The sequence below is a fragment of the Scyliorhinus torazame genome, chromosome 10, assembly GCF_047496885.1.
Source record: "Scyliorhinus torazame isolate Kashiwa2021f chromosome 10, sScyTor2.1, whole genome shotgun sequence".
NCBI lineage: Eukaryota > Metazoa > Chordata > Chondrichthyes > Carcharhiniformes > Scyliorhinidae > Scyliorhinus > Scyliorhinus torazame.
Genome location: NC_092716.1, coordinates 127,635,967 through 127,654,979, shown reverse-complemented (window position 1 = coordinate 127,654,979; position 19,013 = coordinate 127,635,967). Strand labels below are relative to the sequence as shown.

Here is a 19,013-nt window from a genome sequence, read left to right as displayed (position 1 = left end):
ACACTCTCTCTCTCTCTCTGCCTCCCTCTCTCTCTGTCTCACTCATTCTCCCTCTGCCTCCCTCTCTCTCTCTGCCCCCACCTGTCTCTGTCTTTCTCTTCCTCCCTCTCTCTCACTCTGCCTCCCACTCACTTTCTCTGCCTCCCTCTCCCTCTGACTCTCTCTCTCTCTCTCTCTGTCTCCCTCTCTCTCTGCCTCACTTTCTCTTTCTGCCTCTCTCTTTGCCTCCTTCTCTCTCTACCTCACTCACACTCTCTCTCTCTTTGCCTCACTCACTCTGTCTCACTCTCTATCTGTCTCTCTCTCTGCCTCCGCCTCTCTCTCCCTCCCTTTCTCTCTTGGTCTGCTTTCCACCCTCTCGCTGCCTCACTCACTATCTCTCACTCTGCCTCACTCTCTCTCTCTGTCTCTCTCTCTCTCTCTCTCTGCCTCCCCCTCTCTGTCACTCCCTTTCTCTCACGCTCTGCTTTCCACCCTCTCTCTGCCTCACTCACCCTCTCCATCATATTGCGGGTGTTACAGAAAGGAATTGTTTTCTCATTTCTGATTGGTCAATAATAAGGACGCCTTTCTAAAGCCAGGCCTGCCACTTCTGAGTAGCTGATCACGGAAGGGAGACAGACAGAGAGAGAGAACCGGACAGAGATAGAGATTGTCAGGGAGAGAGTGAAAGAGACAGATATAGAGATAGAGAGAGAGAGGGACTGAGAAAGAAAGAGAGATAGAGAAAGCTTGTCAGAGAGAGACCAACAGCTAGAGAAAGAGAGATAGAGAGAGACAGTGAGATAGACCGAGATAGAGTAGATGAGATAGACAGAGAGAGAGAGACAGAGAGACACAGAGAGAGATAGAGAGAGTAAAAGAGAGAGACAGAGAGAAAGAGAGAGAGAGACAGAGTGAGAGAGACCGAGATAGAGAGTAGAAGAGGGAGACAGAGAGAGACCGAGATAGAGAGAGTAAAAGAGAGAGACAGAGAGTGAGAGAGACTGAGACAAAGATTGAGAGAGTGGGAGAGAGAGACAGAGAGAGAGAGAGACACAGACAGAGATAGTGAGAGAGATAGAGTGAGAGACAGAGACAGGAAGTGTCGGGCCAGCTGCTGTATTCAGGTCAGTCCCTATATGCTACTTGCCTGTGTTCTGGGGAATCTGTCGCTCTCTGGGACTGGGGGCTATACTTTGTTTTGTGAATGTTCTGTGAGGCATTTTGGGATATTTGGTTACATTAAAGGGGCTATCAAAATAAAGCTGATTGTTGGGTCCAATCATTTGACTCCTCCAAGAGTCAAGATTGAAAAGTGTCCAGAGAGTGTGAGGGGCAGTGTGTCCGATATGGCAATTCTACTGTGGGAGGGTGCATTACATACCTATCTTTGGTCAGTGGTCAAGGGTTGCAGGGGATCGAGGACTGTGGGATCTTGCTGTGTGTGTACCAGTGACTCAGAACTCCATGGGGAGCAATGCCATAGATTTGTCTGCGAGTGGAGATCTCAGGTGTCTGATGTATTTCCATTTTTAACCCTTCAGACTAGGAATGAGCTTTCTCCTCCTCCTTGGATTGGCTGCCTCCACACCGATACAACAGCCCCTGCAGAACTGCCAGGGAAACCCCACCCTTCGAGCTGCAAGTAAGTCACAGTCTACAGTCAGGTATTGAGCACCACACACACAGACACCCAGACATACACCACACACACGGACACCCAGACAGACACCCACGGACACGGACACCCAGACAGACACACACACACACACAGACACCCAGATAGACACACACACACTCACACACGCAGACACCTAGACAGACACAGACACACACACACTCACACACAGACACCCAGACAGACACACACACAAACACAGACTCCCAGACAGACACAGACACACACACACTCACACACCCAGACAGACACAGACTCCCAGACAGACACAGGCACCCACACACTCACACACACAGACACTCGACAGACACCCAGACAGATACACACACAGACACCCAGACAGACATAGATACACACACACACACACCCAGACAGACACACACACACTCACACACAGACACCTAGACAGACACAGACACACACACACTCACACACACAGACACTCGACAGACACAGGCACACTCACACACACAGACACCCAGACAGACACTGTAGAGGGTTCCATCTCTGCTACTCCACTACTGGGCCGATATCTGGGGTTTGAGTATCTGTGTGTGTCTCTCTCCAGCTGGCACTGAAACTTCAGAGGCCAGGGGATGCCGCACTGGGACACCTCCACGGAAGAGAGCACTGAATCAAGCCTGCCGTTTATCCCTAACCGGAAGCCTGAGGCTTATATCACACAGATATCCAGACCCCCACCAATGCCCAGGTGATTCTCTCTCTTGCCGGTGGTACAACACCCACCCGGTTCCTACTTCGCTGGAGTAGCTTTCCCAAGAGAGAGAATAGGACACTGCTGTTTATTACCTAACCAGCAGCCTGTCCTGAATGAATCGTTCAAGATGACCCTAGATTCTCGACCCCGGAATTAAGGTGAGGAATATCTTAACAATGACTTAGTCAGAGATCGCTGGTGAGAGATTGAAGAATTGAAACAACTCCAATTATCAGCAAATCGAGGTTTCTTGCAAAACCCAGGTCAAAATCATCAAACAGAAGAAATTATAGTAAAATCTTAAACTCTAACACAAACTAAGTCTATTCAAGAAGTACTATAACGGACACAACGTAAAATCTTATTGTTACACAAGTTTAGCAATGGCACAAAACACAAATCAAGTCCCCTTCCCCAAAGCCTCAACCACTATCAAAGTCAAGGGAGTTTCGCAAGCTGCTGCAGGGTACTTACGGTCACAGGCTGCAGGAGGTCAAGTCAAAGGTGGAGAGGTCAAGCCAAGAGACCCTCAATCGAAACACAGCCCCTTTTATATCCGTTTTACCTGGCTTTTTCCTGTGTTCGGCCAGCCCCTTTTGCATTGAATCCATAAGGTTTAAAGTTCCCGCTGGTCCTGCCCCCTTTGAGCCGGTCAGACCTGTCAAGATAGGAGTACCTCCCCTAGGTCCGCCTCCAGTCTGCTTTTTGAGATAACGAGGTTGAGCTCCCTTGTGAAGATTTTCAAAGTCTTCCATCTGCTCTGGAGATCGCTGCTATGTTGATGGGGTGTTGATTGGATTCTGCTCTGGTGGAGGCAAAGTCATTTACATCTGCATGGGGCTATGACCATCCCATTGTCCTGCTTGCAAGCAGGCCCCTTACAGCATTACCATGCCCCTTTGTCTCTGTGTTTAATCTTATCTAGTTGTCTGGCTCCTTCTTCCTTGTAGCTCCTGGGGGGGCTTGTAAATACCTATGCCCCTACTCGGCTCAGCGGACCAAGCCTGCTGGGAAATTTGGTTACGTTCCTTTGGCTGAAAAGTGTCCAGTTTACAGTCTCTGGGTTTTATTCTTGGGCAGTCCAAAAAGGGCCGAATTGCCCGAAAACCTTACAGATGCCCCTTCGATACGTCCCTACCTGCTTGGACCGTATCGACACAGGTGAAGGGCAATCATTTCCTTTTGCCCCCCCCTCAACAACATGCGAAACTACAAGTCCCAAGACAGTTCCCTTAATCTAGGCTACCCCTAATTTCATTGAAAGGGAAAGACAAGACCATACTTAATTTAAACACAGTAACATAGACACATTTCACCGGAACCCCAAACGTAAGGGTCCCTGTACATATATCACAATCAAATAACTGAAACCCGCGAATCCATACAACTATTTACATTTGAATCTCTTTATTTCACTAAGGATCCTCTTTTCTGGGCTGCACTTCGCTTCTTCCCAAAAGCCCGTTGAAGGCTCTTCATTTTCCTCCGTCGTCGATACCTGCAGCTGAGAGGTTCAGTACAACTGAGGCGACAGCATAATGTACCCCCTGGTGCAACATTTTCTTTGTGGGGACAAACACTAAACCATTCTCAGGCCCCCTGGTGGTGATCGGACAGTTGTGAGGGTCGATTGGTTGGGCTGTGGGCAGGGGTCTCTACCTGAACCAGCAGTTCGGTAGGCTTTACAGTCATCCCTTCCCTGGGCGTTACACATCCCTCCCCACTGCGGTCAATTCATCCCGTTCCCTGGGTTCTGCCACCACCTAACAAAAGTGATCGATGCCCCTTGTGGACATGCCTTGGTAGACCCCCATAAACACAAATAAATGCCCTGGTCAGAAGCCCACCACTTATCCCAGCAAACGGTGATCCTACCCGGTGACCCCGTGATGGTCCGGTAGGTGTTGTTGTCCAGGCGTTCCCAGTCCGAGGACCGATCCCTCATGTCCAGGCTCAGCTTCCTGAGCCACCACCATCTCCCCAAAGGAACGTCCCTCTCACAGGTTAAACACACCCGCCTGCCCTCAGTCACCCTAACCCGGTCAGTCGCTACCTGTATCTCCTCGCAGAGTACAGAGGCCTCTCCATAGGTGAAGCTCTGGTGGCTGGAGTACCTGGTCGAGTTCGACCCCAGCCACCCAGGCCACCTCCCCAGGTGTGAGTAGCGGGTCTGCTCTGTGGCCACCTGGTCTCCCTGTCCGGTAGTGACAAGAGGGGCTCTGCCGCCAGAGCACCCATAGACGAAGGACTGTTCTGTCTCGCCTCTGCGGAGTTCTCCCGGTCCCACCATCGCCAAGATCATCAGCAAGCTCCACATCGTCGGGTGCCCCATCTGTAAAAGAGACAAAACACATCCTTGCCTCTACAGAACTACCTACCTTAAAGTGCATGGCTTCTATCCAGCGGCAGCAGCAGCTCCCGCTTTGAAGTTGGGAAATTGACATGAAATTGCCGCAGCCTGTCTGTGATTCTGTGTCCACAGCCCGGCTCCACCAGGGTCCTAGTGCCTGCCACTCAATCATTATATCACTGCACTATGCGCTTCTGTGATCCCACGATCCTAAATAACCCACACACCACTAAACACTAATTAGAACTAACAGGGGGGGAATGCTATAAACAATGCCACCCGTCTCCGGGTGGCCAAATTAAAACTGGACCCCGCTATACTGGGGCTGTTCACCTGTTTGGACCAACGGCTCGGGCCAGACCTTCCCCTCCCGGGGGTCCGGACTGCCCCTTGCCTCTCCTTCCCCAAAGGGGTTCGGGGATCCCTTTCTGCTCCCTCCGGAGACTGGACTACCTGTGGCAGCAGTGGATAATGTCCTACATCCCTCACCGTTCCCTTCTACTGGGGACCATCTTACCGGGGGCTTGGAGACCCGATTGCTCCTTCGTCCCCTGGATGGTTCCCACGCCCAAGGTGATACCTCCCTCTCCTCTGCCTCCCTAGCCTCTATACTAAGGCAGGCCACCTGACCCACAGGTAAGGGCTTGGGAATCGTTACTGTCCCTGGGCTGGGTGCTTGCAGCACTGTCGGTTTCTTTGGGACTGCCCCTTCGGGACAGCACCTTGTCACCGGTTGTGTGACCGTGGAGTCAGGGACCTCCTCCACCGTCGTTAATTCTACGGGGGGTTTCTCCACTACCACCCCCAGTCTTCCCCCCAACTTGCTCTTTCTTGCCCTTATGGGGTGGAACAATTTAAAATTGACTGATGTGGCGTTCGCAGGGGTCCCACCTTAAGGGATTTAAACTGCAAATAGCCGCTGAGGCAGCCTCCAGAATGGGACCCTGCACCTGGACCGGACCAGGGTCTGGGGCTAGAACTACCCCTGCGTTCCCTTTTTCCTGAGGCTGCTCCCTGGGTAGTCATACGGGTTCTTGTGGTGTGGGTGCGGGCAGGTCCTGGCCCATTGCCATTGCCACCTGTCCCGACCCAGCTGCTAGGCTCTGCAAAAAGGCTAAAAGTTTTTTTAAATCGATGGTTTCTGGAGCAGCTGCTCCTGCCGCCGGGGTCTGACTCTCTACTACGGGAGCCCTCTCCTCCTTGCTAGGGTTCTCACACTCCCTCTTGAAATGCCCGGTCTTTCCACACCCGTAGCATACCGGTCTCTTGTCGGAGGTCCGGGTGCCCTCATGCTTCCACTCGCTCTTAGGGGGTGCTGGTGTGATTCCATGCACCTGACCCTTATGGGGCTTTTCCTCACTCCTCTCCCAGTTGCGATATGCAAGGGTGAGTTTTCTAAGGACCTCTGCCTCATTAAGGTCCGGACTCTGCGGGTCGAACCAGTGTTCGGCCTTTGCCCTAACGTGAGGGAGACAGTTAGCTACGAGGGTCTTCAGCCAGTGGGCTGTTCTCTCATCTAAATTCTGCCTATCCGCGGGAGTCCCGCACGCCTCCACATAGACAGTCCACAGCCTGTCTGCGAACATATTTGGCGATTCCCCTAGCTGCTGCTTGGTTTCCCCCACCCTCATGAAAGGGCTACCCAGATTCAAGCCCATTGCCTCCAGAACAGCGGTCTGTGCTGCCGCCCATGTGTCAGGTCTTCCCCCATTCCCGGAGGTCACTGCCCTGCATAGTTGGGGATCTAGGGTCATCAGGAGCATCCTTACTTGCTCCCCCTCGTCGCAGTCATTAATGCTGGCAGCCTGCTCCACCTCCATAAAATGAAGCGACGGATCCCCTTTCGGAGTTAGCCTGGGAACGTGGGCCACCATCCCCCTGAGCGCGGATGCCCCATGAGGAATGATAATGTCGCCCTCAACCGGTCCCCTATTCGCCAGCCCCGCCGGGGGACCATACCTTCTCTGCCTGACAGGGCACATCTGCCCTACCTGGGGTTCCTGCTCCTCCGCCTCCCCGGCATCCAGCTCTCCTGCCCCGTTGGGTAGCCCCCCTGTCCCCGGGCTAACTACCCATATAGGAGACGCCGCTATCTGGGGATACACCACTGACCCCCCTTGGACCTGCCCCTGACCGGGTGGTCCGAACCCGACCTGCTGACCCGGCCCCATCACCGGCATCCCAGGCAGCGGTCTGTCTCCATCCCATGGGGACCCACATACGAAACCAGGCGGACACGCCGCCAGCTGGGGGTACCCTGCCGACCCCCCCTGGACTTGCCCCTGAACGTGCAGTCCGATCCCCCCCTGCCGACCCGGACACAATCCCGGCGCCTCAGGAGGCGGTCTATTCCTCTTGGCCTTTGGGGAATCATCCGCTGCGAGGAGCCCCTTGCCCCTTGGGAACCCCCCTGGACCTACCAGGTGTACCTGTCCCCTGACCTTGGACAAGGTCTACTCCAACTCTGTTATCCGTGCCTGGCACGGCCCGTGAGCACAGTCCCCTACTTCCTCGCGAGCCACTCGGTACGCTGCCTGGATGTCCCGGTACTTCCCCTCCAGCTTCCTACACTGCTCTGTACTCCGAGCATAGAGTTCCTGGAGCCTCCATTCCTTTGTCTTACCCTCCACTATCTGGCAGTGGAGATATTCCTTCTTGCACCGGTTAGACTCGCTTTCCTGTAGGCTGTCCTGTTTCATTTCTGCCAATTCCTCCCGCAGTCGTTCCGCTGCGCTAGCGCTGTCCCCTGCGCTGGCCCTCACTTCTCCCAACTCCTGCTCTAATTCTTCGACCCTTCGCTCTGTTATGACTACCTGCTGGGACAAGCAGACCAGCCAAACTGCCTTCTCCAAGTGCCTTTTGTGTGCCTTACTTTCTGTCCATGCGGCCGCCGCCATTACAGGTCGCTCCGCATTGATTAGTTCTGAGACCCAAGGTTTGGTGAGGTTGACCTTTTGCCACATATACGAGGAGATTCTCTCCTCCATTTTACTTCGTTCCCTCACCCCCTCTGCCAAGTCACACACTCCAAACCACCGGGCTCCTGCCGCGGTCGCCATTGTAGAGGGTTCCATCTCTGCTACTCCACTACTGGGCCGATATCTGGGGTTTGAGTATCTGTGTGTGTCTCTCTCCAGCTGGCACTGAAACTTCAGAGGCCAGGGGATGCCGCACTGGGACACCTCCACGGAAGAGAGCACTGAATCAAGCCTGCCGTTTATCCCTAACCGGAAGCCTGAGGCTTATATCACACAGATATCCAGACCCCCACCAATGCCCAGGTGATTCTCTCTCTTGCCGGTGGTGCAACACCCACCCGGTTCCTACTTCGCTGGAGTAGCTTTCCCAAGAGAGAGAATAGGTCACTGCTGTTTATTACCTAACCAGCAGCCTGTCCTGAATGAATCGTTCAAGATGACCCTAGATTCTCGACCCCGGAATTAAGGTGAGGAATATCTTAACAATGACTTAGTCAGAGATCGCTGGTGAGAGATTGAAGAATTGAAACAACTCCAATTATCAGCAAATCGAGGTTTCTTGCAAAACCCAGGTCAAAATCATCAAACAGAAGAAATTATAGTAAAATCTTAAACTCTAACACAAACTAAGTCTATTCAAGAAGTACTATAACGGACACAACGTAAAATCTTATTGTTACACAAGTTTAGCAATGGCACAAAACACAAATCAAGTCCCCTTCCCCAAAGCCTCAACCACTATCAAAGTCAAGGGAGTTTCGCAAGCTGCTGCAGGGTACTTACGGTCACAGGCTGCAGGAGGTCAAGTCAAAGGTGGAGAGGTCAAGCCAAGAGACCCTCAATCGAAACACAGCCCCTTTTATATCCGTTTTACCTGGCTTTTTCCTGTGTTCGGCCAGCCCCTTTTGCATTGAATCCATAAGGTTTAAAGTTCCCGCTGGTCCTGCCCCCTTTGAGCCGGTCAGACCTGTCGAGATGGGAGTACCTTCCCTAGGTCCGCCTCCAGTCTGCTTTTTGAGATAACGAGGTTGAGCTCCCTTGTGAAGATTTTCAAAGTCTTCCATCTGCTCTGGAGATCGCTGCTATGTTGATGGGGTGTTGATTGGATTCTGCTCTGGTGGAGGCAAAGTCATTTACATCTGCATGGGGCTATGACCATCCCATTGTCCTGCTTGCAAGCAGGCCCCTTACAGCATTACCATGCCCCTTTGTCTCTGTGTTTAATCTTATCTAGTTGTCTGGCTCCTTCTTCCTTGTAGCTCCTGGGGGGGCTTGTAAATACCTATGCCCCTACTCGGCTCAGCGGACCAAGCCTGCTGGGAAATTTGGTTACGTTCCTTTGGCTGAAAAGTGTCCAGTTTAGTCTCTGGGTTTTATTCTTGGGCAGTCCAAAAAGGGCCGAATTGCCCGAAAACCTTACAACACACACACAGACACCCAGATAGACATAGATACACACACACAGACACCCAGACACACACACACACACTCACACACAGACACCTAGTCAGACACAGACACGCACACACTCACACACACAGACACCCAGACAGACACAACCACACTCACACACACTGATCCCGGCCAGGTGGTTAAAGTTTCAGTCGGTGATTACTTTGGGAACAGCGATTGTGGTAAACCACTTTGTTCCTATATTAAGTGTTGTACGGTAGAACCTGCAGTACAGGTTCACCTGGGCCCCTGCATGCTAGCTCCGCCCAGGAGCCGGGTAATAAATATGCGTGGCCTCCAGCTCACAGCCATTTCGTCAGCTGCTGTAGGAGGCCACACTTCAGATACTAATAAAGTCTCATTTTGAATTCAACTTCGTCTCCAGCCAAATTGATCGTGCCTCAGCGATCACAATTCCTTAAGTTTTAGAATACTCATGGACAAAGACGAGAGTGGCCCGAAAGAAAGAGTGCTAAATTGGGGAAAGGCCAAGTACAACAAAATTCGGCAGGAGCTGGGGAATGTGGATTGGTAGCAGCTCTTTAAGGGTAAATCCACATTTGAAATGTGGGAGTCTTTTAAGGAAAGGTTGATTAGAGTGCAGGACAGACATGACCCTGTGAAAATGAGGGATAGAAATGGCAAGATTAGGGAACCATGGATGACGGGTGGAATTGTGAGACGAGCAAATGAAAAAGGAAGCATACATAAGATCTAGGCGACTTAAATCTGATGAAGCTTTGGAGGAATATCGGGAAAGTAGGACAAATCTCAAACGCGCAATAAAGAGGGCTAAAAGGGGTCATGAAATATCTTTGGCTAACAGGGTTAAGGAAAATCCCAAAGCCTTTTATTTGTATATAAGGAGCAAGAGGGTACTAGAGAAAGGATTGGCCCACTCAAAGACAAAAGAGGGAATTTATGCGTGGAGTCAGAGAAAATGGGTGAGATTCTTAATGAGTACTTTGCATCGGTATTCACCAAGGAGAGGGACATGACGGATGTTGAGGCTAGGGATGGATGTTTAAATACTCAAGGTCAAGTCGGCATAAGAAAGGGGGACGTTTTGGGTATTCTAAAAGTCATTAAGGTGGACAAGTCCCCAGGTCCGGATGTGATCTATCCCAGGTTTATGAGGGAAAAAATAGCTGGGGCCTTAACAGATATCTTTGCAGCATCCTTGAGCACGGATGAGGTCCCGGAGGACTGGAGAATTGCTAATGTTGTCCCTTTGTTTAAGAAGGGTAGCAGGGATAATCCAGGGAATTATAGACCTGTGAGCTTGACGTCAGTGGTAGGCAAACTGTTGGAGAAGATACTGAGGGATAGGATCTATTCACATTTGGAAGAAAATAGACTTATCAGTGATAGGCAGCATGGTTTTGTGCAGGGAAGGTCATGTCTTACAAACCTAATAGAATTCTTTGAGGAAGTGACAACGTTAATTGATGAGGGAAGGGCTGTAGATGTCATATACATGGACTTCAGTAAGGCGTTTGATAAAGTTTCCCATGGCAGGTTGATGGAAAAAGTGAAGTTGTATGGGGTTCAGGGTGTACTAGCTAGATGGATAAAGAACTGGCTGGGCAACAGGAGACAGAGAGTAGTGGTGGAAGGGAGTGTCTCAAAATGGAGAAAAGTGACTAGTGGTGTTCCACAGGGATCAATGCTCGGATCACTGTTGTTTGTGATATACATAAATGATCTGGACGAAGGTATAGGTGGTCTGATTAGCAAGTTTGCAGATGACACTAAGATTGGTGGAGTTGCAGATAGCGAGGAGGACTGTCAGAGAATACATCAAAATATAAATAGATTGGAGAGTTGGGCAGAGAAATGGCAGATGGAGTTCAATCCAGGCAAATGCGAGGTGATGTATTTTGGAAGATCTAATTCAAGAACGGACTATACGGTCAATGGAAGAGTCCTGGGGAAAATTGATGTACAGAGAGATCTGGGAGTTCAGGTCCATTGTACCCTGAAGGTGGCAACACAGGTCGATAGAGTGGTCAAGAAGGCATACAGCATGCTTGCCTTCATCAGACGAGGTATTGAGTACAAGAGTCGACAGGTCATGTTACAGTTGTATAGGACTTTGGATAGGCCACATTAAAATACTACATACATTTCTGGTCGCCACATTACCAGAAGGATGTGGATGCTTTAGAGAAGGTGCAGAGGAGGTTCACCAGGATGTTGCCTGGTATGGAGGGTGCGAGCTATGAAGAAAGGTTGAGTCGATTAGGATTGTTTTCGTTTAAAAGACGGAGGTTGAGGGGGGACCTGATTGAGGTCTACAAAATTATGAGAGGTATGGACAGGGTGGATAGCAACAAGCTTTTTCCAAGAGTGGGGGTATCAGTTACAAGGGGTCACGATTTCAAGGTGAGAGGGGGAAGGTTTTATACACAGAGGGTGGTGGGTGCCTGGAACGCTTTGCCAGCGGAGGTGGTAGAGGCGGGCACAATAGCATCATTTAAGATGCATCTAGACAGACATATGAACGGGCGGGGAACAGAGGGAAGTAGATCCTTGGAAAATAGGGAACAGATTTAGATAAAGGGGGCGCGATTCTCCAACCCCCCCCACCCGGTCGGAGAATCGCCGGGGGCTGGTGTGAATCCTGCCCCGCCGTGTCCCGAATTCTCTGCCACCAGAGATTCAGCGGGGGTGGGAATCGCGCCGCGCCAGTCGGCGGGCCCACCCCCGGCGATTCTCCAACCCACGATGGGCCGCAGTCCCGTCGCTGTCAACCCTCTCCAGCCGGTGTGGATTAAACCACCTTTGGAACGGTGGGACAAGGCGGCGCGGGCGGGCTCTGGGTTCCTGGGGGATGCCCCCACAGTGGCCTGGCCCGCGATCGGGACCCACCGATCCGCGGGCGGGCCTGTGCCGTGGGGGCACTCTTTTTCTTCCACCTTCGCCATGGTCTTCACTATGGCGGAGGCGGAAGAGACCCCCTCCCCTGCGCATGTGCGGGGATGACGTCAGCAGCCACTGACACTCCCGCGCATGCATCGCCCGGTGAAGACCTTTCAGCCCTGGCTGGCGTGGCGCCAAAGGCCTTTCCCGCCAGCCGGCGGAGCGGAAACCACTCCGGCGCGGGCCTAGCCCCTCAAGGTGAGGGCTTGGCCCCTAAAGGTGCGAAGGCTTCCACACCTTTGGGGCGGCCCGACGCCGGAGTGGTTCCCGCCACTCCATTACGCCGGAACCCCCCGCCCCGCTGGTTAGGGGAGAATCCCGCCCAGTATCTGGATCGGTGCAGGCTGGGAGGGCCGAAGGGCCTGTTCCTGTGCTGTAATTTTGTTTGTTGTTCATGTTCAAACACACTCACACACACAGACACCTAGACAGACACACACACACACACACACAGACACCCACACACTCACACACACTCGACAGACACAGTCACACTCACACACACAGACCCCCAGACAGACACACACACACAGACACCCAGACAGACATAGACACACACACAGACCCCCAGACAGACACACACACACAGACACCCAGACAGACATAGACACACACACAGACACCTAGACAGACACATACACACTCACACATGAACACCTAGACAGACACACACACACAGACACAAAGACTGACACACACACACACACAGACACCCAGACAGACACAGACACCCACAAACTCACACACACAGACACTCGACAGACACACACACACTCACACACACAGACCCCCAGACAGACACACACACAGACACCTAGACAGACAGACACACACACACACAGACACCCACACACTCACACACACACTCGACAGACACACACACACTCACACATACAGACACCCAGACAGACACACGCACACAGACACCCAGACAGACATAGACACAGACACAGACACCTAGACAGACACATACACACTCACACATGGACACCTAGACAGACACACACACACAGACACAAAGACTGACACACACACACACAGACACCCAGACAGACACAGACACCCACAAACTCACACACACAGACACTCGACAGACACACACACACTCACACACACAGACCCCCAGACAGACACACACACAGACACCTAGACAGACAGAGACACACACACACAGACACCCAGACAGACACACACGCACAGACAGACACACACACACACACACACACACACACACAGACACCCAGACAGACACCCACACACTCACACATACAGACACTCAACAGACACACACACTCACACACACAGACACCCAGACAGACACAGACACCCACACACTCACACACACAGACGCCCAGACAGATACAGACACCCGCAACTCACCAGCTGAAAATGTGTCTGATATTTACAAGCCTGTTTGTGTCTTATGTACAACGGTTTTTACATGCGGTCCCCCTCTCCCCCTGTTGGAGGCATGTTCCAGTTTTTCCTTTTTAGCCCCTCGCTGGAGGTTTTCATTTTTGTTGTTTGGTGTTGGGAGGGGGGCCTGCGTGGCCCTTCCCCCCTCCCCTCTCACCCGCACTTTGTTTTGTGAGACGACTTCCCTCCCTCCCCCGCTCTGTCCCTGTCTCTTATACCTGTCCTCCCTTTCTCTGTCTCTCCCCAACACCCCCTGCCCATTTCCTAGTTGCTGTTGGCCTCAAACAAGTCTTGGAACAGGCTGATGAACGGCCTCCATGCTTTGTGGAAGCCCTCGTCCGACCCTCGGATGGTGAACTTGATCTTCTCCAGGTGGAGAAATTCTGCCAGCCTACAGCTGTGGGTGGTGCTGCTGATCATTAGCCGAGCAGGATTCTCCAGCGGGTGATTCGGGATGTAAAAGCCAGGGCATCCGTCCTCTTTCCCATCTGAAGATCTGGCTGATCCGATACCCTGAAGACTGTCACTCACGGGCACAGCTCCGCCCTCACCCCCATAACCTTGGCCATCACCTCGAAGAAGGCTGTCGAGAACCGACAAGTCTGGGGCAGGCCCAGAACATGTGGGTGTGGTTGGCCGGGGCTCCCTGGCACCGTTCACATTTGTCCTCCACCTCCAGGAAGAACCTGCTCATTCGGGTTCTGGTCAGGTGAGCTCTGTGCACCACTTTGAGCTGCATTCGGCTGAGCCTTGCGCAGGAGGAGGTGGAGTTGGCCCTGCTCAGTGCTTCGCTCCAGAGTCCCCAGCCCACTTCTGTCCCCAATTAGTCCTCCCATTTCTGTCTAGTTTTGTCCAATGATAGTCTTGCCCTGTCTCGCAACTGTCCGTATATGTTCCCACATTCACCCCCTCCTTGCTGTCCGTGTTTATTAGTTCCTCCAGTAGTGTGTCTCTCGGGGCCCTGGGGTACCTTTCCGTCTCCTTGCGGAGAAAGTGCCTGAGCTCTCTCTCTGTCTCTTCATCATATTGTGGGTGTTTTGAGAATTGTTTTCTCATTTCTGATTGGTCAGTAATAAGGACACTTTTCTAAAGCCAGGCCTGTCACTTCTGAGTATTTGATCACGGAAGAAATACATGGGCGGTCCAGCCTTGCCAAATCTACAGTACTACCACGGAAGATCCAGGTTCTCTATCAGTTCGTCCAAGGTCCCAAGTCTGTCCCCTACGTAAAGGTCCCTTGCCACTAATGCCTCCCCGTCCTGTCTCCATTTTTTAAAGGGGGAAATGAGCATAGCTGTGGGGAATTTGTGGTTACCGCAAATGGGGCCCATCTCGGTTAGACCAAAATGCTGCCTCATTTGGTTCCACGTCATCAGTGTGGCTACCACCACTGGGCTGAATGAGTACTTTGTCAGGGGAGGATGGGAGCACTGCCATGGTGAGAGCTCGGAGGGTTGTTCCCTTGCCGGAGGACTCCACCAGCCTCACCCATTCCATGTTTGAATATCGTATCTATCCCCTCACTCTCTCGGCTGTGGTGGCCAGACCACCATGTATTTCCTCCTTTGCAGTGCTGACTTAGGGATCCTCCGGTTCCAACCCCCCCCCCTACACACACACACACACACACAAACGGCATAATCATTTTGTCTACTTTGTGGAAATAGGCCTTGGGGTGAAGATTGGTATGGATCTCAACAGGAAGAGGATCCTCGGCAGTACGTTCATTGTGATCGTCTGCACTCTCCCCGCCAGGGAAAGCAGGTGTGCTTTGTGGAATGCTTTGTGGACCGATGAAAAGAATGAGAATTCACTCTCACTGGGGTGTAAGAACCGCCACGGGTCCACCACCCGCATGTGTTCCATGAATGTTCCCTACTCCCTAGCCATGCCCATCCTATTCCCGATCTGGGGACCGATCGGTCTGTCAATGGGTCCTGTGCACAGTTGAAGTTGCCCCCATGATCAGTCGGTGCCTGTCAATGTCGGGATTTCCGCCATGGTTTTTTTATGAAGCCTATGTCATAGATACCTAGATACATAGAAGATAGGAGCAGGAGGAGGCCTTTTGGCCCTTCGAGCCTGAGCTGCCATTCATCACGATCAAGGCTGATCATCAAACTCAATAGCCTAATCCTGCTTTCTCCCCACAGCCTTTGATCCCATTCTCCCCAAGTGCTAGATCCAGCCGCCTATTGAATATATTCAAAGTTTTAGCATCAACTGCTTCCTGTGGTAATGAATTCCACAGGCTCACCACTGTTTGTGTGAAGAAATGCCTCCTTATCTCTGTCCGAAATGGTTTACCCTGAATCCTCAGGCTATGACCCCTGGTTCTAGACACACCCATCATTGGTACCATCTTCCCTGCATCTACCCTGTCAGGTCCTGTTAGAATTTTATAAGTCTCTATGAGATCTTCTCTCATTCTTCTGAACTCCAGCGAGAACAATCCCAACCTCGTCAATCTCTCCTCATAGGACAGTCCCGCCATCCCTGGAATCAGTCTGGTAAACCTTCGCTGCACTCCCTCGAGAGCAACAACATCCTTCCTCAGAGAAGGAGAACAAAACTGCACACAATACTCCAAGTGTGGCCTCACCAAGCCCCTGGACAATTGCAGCAACACATCCCTGCTTCTATACTCGAAACCTCTCGCAATGAAGGCCAATATTCATAGGGGCTGGTTTAGCACAGTACGGGCTGGTTTAGCACAGTGGGCTAAACAGCTGGCTTATAATGCAAAACAAGGCCAGCAGCACGGGTTCAATTCCCGTATCGGCCTCCCCGAACAGGCGCTGGAATGTGGCGACTAGGGGCTTTTCACAGTAACTTCATTGAAGCCTACTTGTGACAATAAGCAATTATTATTATTATTATTATTAACATACCATTAGTCTTCTTTACCGCCAGCTGCCAGTTGTCGTCCCAGTTGGGAGTGTACACATTTACCAGGACTCCCGGTGCCCCTTCCAGGACATCAAATATCATGACATACCGTCCCCCTGGGTCTGTAACCATCCTTGTAGCAGTGAACCTCGTCCTCTTACTAATCAACAGAGCTACTTCCCTAACCCTCGTCCCGTAGCATGAATGGTACGTCTGTCCCATCCAGCCCTTTCTTACCCTACTCCCTCAGATGTGTTTCCTGCAGGAAGACTATGTCAGCCTTCAGGCTGGGTGAAGACTCTGGATCTTATCGCCGGGCCGTCAAGTCCCGACATTCCAGGAGGTCATCCTGGTGGGGAGTTTTTGTCCCCCCCCCCCCCTCCTGCAGGATCAACTGTTGGACTCTGCACTCTGGGGTTTCCCTTTATTAGGGGGCCATCCAAAATGGCCATGGTCGCCTATCTCACCATGAAGCCGGGCCCCTGCACTCCGGGGTTTCCATTTGCCCAGGAACCCTTCAAAGTGGCTGCATACAACGCCATCTTGTTTTGTCAACCTGTTCCTCACCTGCCGAGGTCTGTACGAAACCCAGCTCATTTTTCCTTCTCTGTTCTTTTTGTGTCCATTTCCCCCCATCCCCCCATCCCCCGTCCCCTCTCCCTGTGTCTCCCTTTCCCCATCTCCCCGTGCTTTCCCCTTCCCAGTCCCTGTGCTCTGTCCCCCCCGTGAACCCCCTTCGCCGACCAGGCGCTCCCTCCCTGCCGGGAAGTGCCCTTGCTTTCTGTCTTCCCGTGCTAGCTATTTCTGCTAGTGTGGTGGCCCCCTCCCTCCCGAGACGGGTCTAGCCTCTTCCTTATGCCCCCTGGCTGCCCGTTCTCCCTGTTTTGGGCGGGATTCTCTCCCACCCGGCAGGGCGGGGGGTCTCGGCGACGAGGAGTGGCGTGAACCACTCCGGCATCAGGCCGCCCCAAAGGTGCGGAATCCTCTGCACCGTCAGGGGCTTGGCCAGCCCCGGAGTAGTTTGTGCCACGCTGGCCGGCGGGGAAGGGGCTTGGCACCACGCCAACCGGCGACGAAGGGCCTCTGCCGGCCGGTGCAAGTTGGCGCATGCGTGGGAGTGCCAGCGTGTGCTGGCGTCATCGCAGCGCATGTGCAGGGGGGGTTCACCTCCGCGTCGGCCATCACGGAGGACCACAGCGGCCGACGCAGAACAATAGAGTGCCCCCACAGCATAGGCCCGCCCGCGGATCGGTGGGCCCCAATCGCGGACCAGGCCACCGTGAGGGCATCTCCCGGGGCCAGATCCCCCCACGCACCGACCCCCCCACCCCTCCCCAAGGACCCCGGAGGCCGCCCGCGCTGCCAGGTCACGCCGGTAAGGACCTACTCTAATTTTATTCCGGCGGGACCGGCAAAAATCGGGCGGGCACTCGGCCCATTGCGGGCCGGAGAATCGCCGGGGGGCCACTGCGAGCGGCCACCGACCGACGCGGCGCGATTCCTGCCCCTGCCAAATCACCTGTGTCGGAGAATTCGGCAGCCGGCAGGGGCGGGATTTACGCTGCTCCCCGGTGATTCTCCAACCCGGCGGGGGGGTCGGAGAATCCTGCCCTTTAATCCTGACTTCTCGTCCCAGTCCCTCTCCTTTCTAAGACCCAGTCTTCCCTTTATAATTGGAACGAGGCAGCACAGCCCTGTGCAAACATGCTCACAGTACAATGAGTCTTTTGCTCTTTCAGAGTCTTTCCCTGCACATCTCTCATCGTTGCTGTGCCTGTCCCTTGTCCAGGCCGTTGGTTCTGACAAATTCATTTGCTTCCTCCGGGGAGTTGAAGTAATGTTAATTTTTTTGGTATGTGACCCAAAGCCTAGCTGGAAACAGCATACCGAAACGTACGCCGTTCTTGTGCAGGGCCGATTTTGCCTGGTTAAACTCGGCTCTGCGTTTTGCTCGCTCTGTCCTTTTTCTTGGTAGATTCTGATTTTGTGTCCTTCACAGGTGCCCACCGCAGGATCCTCTCATGGTCCTGGTATCGGTGGAGCTTTGCGATAATCGCCCTCGGCTGCTCCCTGGCTTTAGATTTCGATCTGAGCGATCTGTGTGCTCTGTCAAGCTCTGGGGGTTTGGTGAAGCTGCCTCTCCCGACTAAGTTGCACAGCATTTGGGTGATGTAATCCGTCGTGTCTTTGCCTTCAATGCCTTCTGGCAGGCCCACGGTCCTGATGTTCTGTCGTCGGGATCTAGTCTCCTGATCCTCGACTTTCCCCCTTCGGTTCCCTGTACCGCCACCAACCTTTTTACCCCCGCCTCCAGGGTGACGATCCTGTTGCTATGGTCTGTCAAGGCCTTCTCCAGGTTGTCTTCTCATGTGTCTCCACTTTATTCCCCAGCCCATCGATTGCCTTCTGAATGGTGGCCATCGCTTCTGCTACCGCCACCTTGACCGACACCTGGATCTCCATCCTAATCGCCCCCTTCATGGTGGTTACCTCCTTCATCAGGAAGCTCTTCCATCCATCTCCAGGTCGGGGGGGGGGGGGGGGGGGGGGGGAGGCTGGTGCTCGGGCCGTTGACCACCCTCTCACCTGGGTGGCCGGTGCCCCAATGCCTGGTAGGTCCGCTGTCTC

General features: G+C 52.9%; 1 protein-coding gene across 2 annotated transcripts in view; it reads left to right on the top strand.

Moving 5' to 3' along the window:
• The first annotated feature begins 609 nt into the window (after positions 1 to 609).
• LOC140384866 (zona pellucida-like domain-containing protein 1) overlaps positions 610 to 19,013 on the top strand; it is a 518,683-nt gene continuing 500,279 nt past the window's right edge. For both annotated transcript variants that reach the window (XM_072466811.1, XM_072466810.1), the window contains exons 1-2: positions 610 to 1,109; positions 1,527 to 1,627. In XM_072466811.1, the coding sequence (XP_072322912.1) occupies positions 1,534 to 1,627 (94 nt within the window). In that variant the 5' untranslated portion in view covers positions 610 to 1,109; positions 1,527 to 1,533. The remainder of the gene's footprint in view (positions 1,110 to 1,526; positions 1,628 to 19,013) is intronic.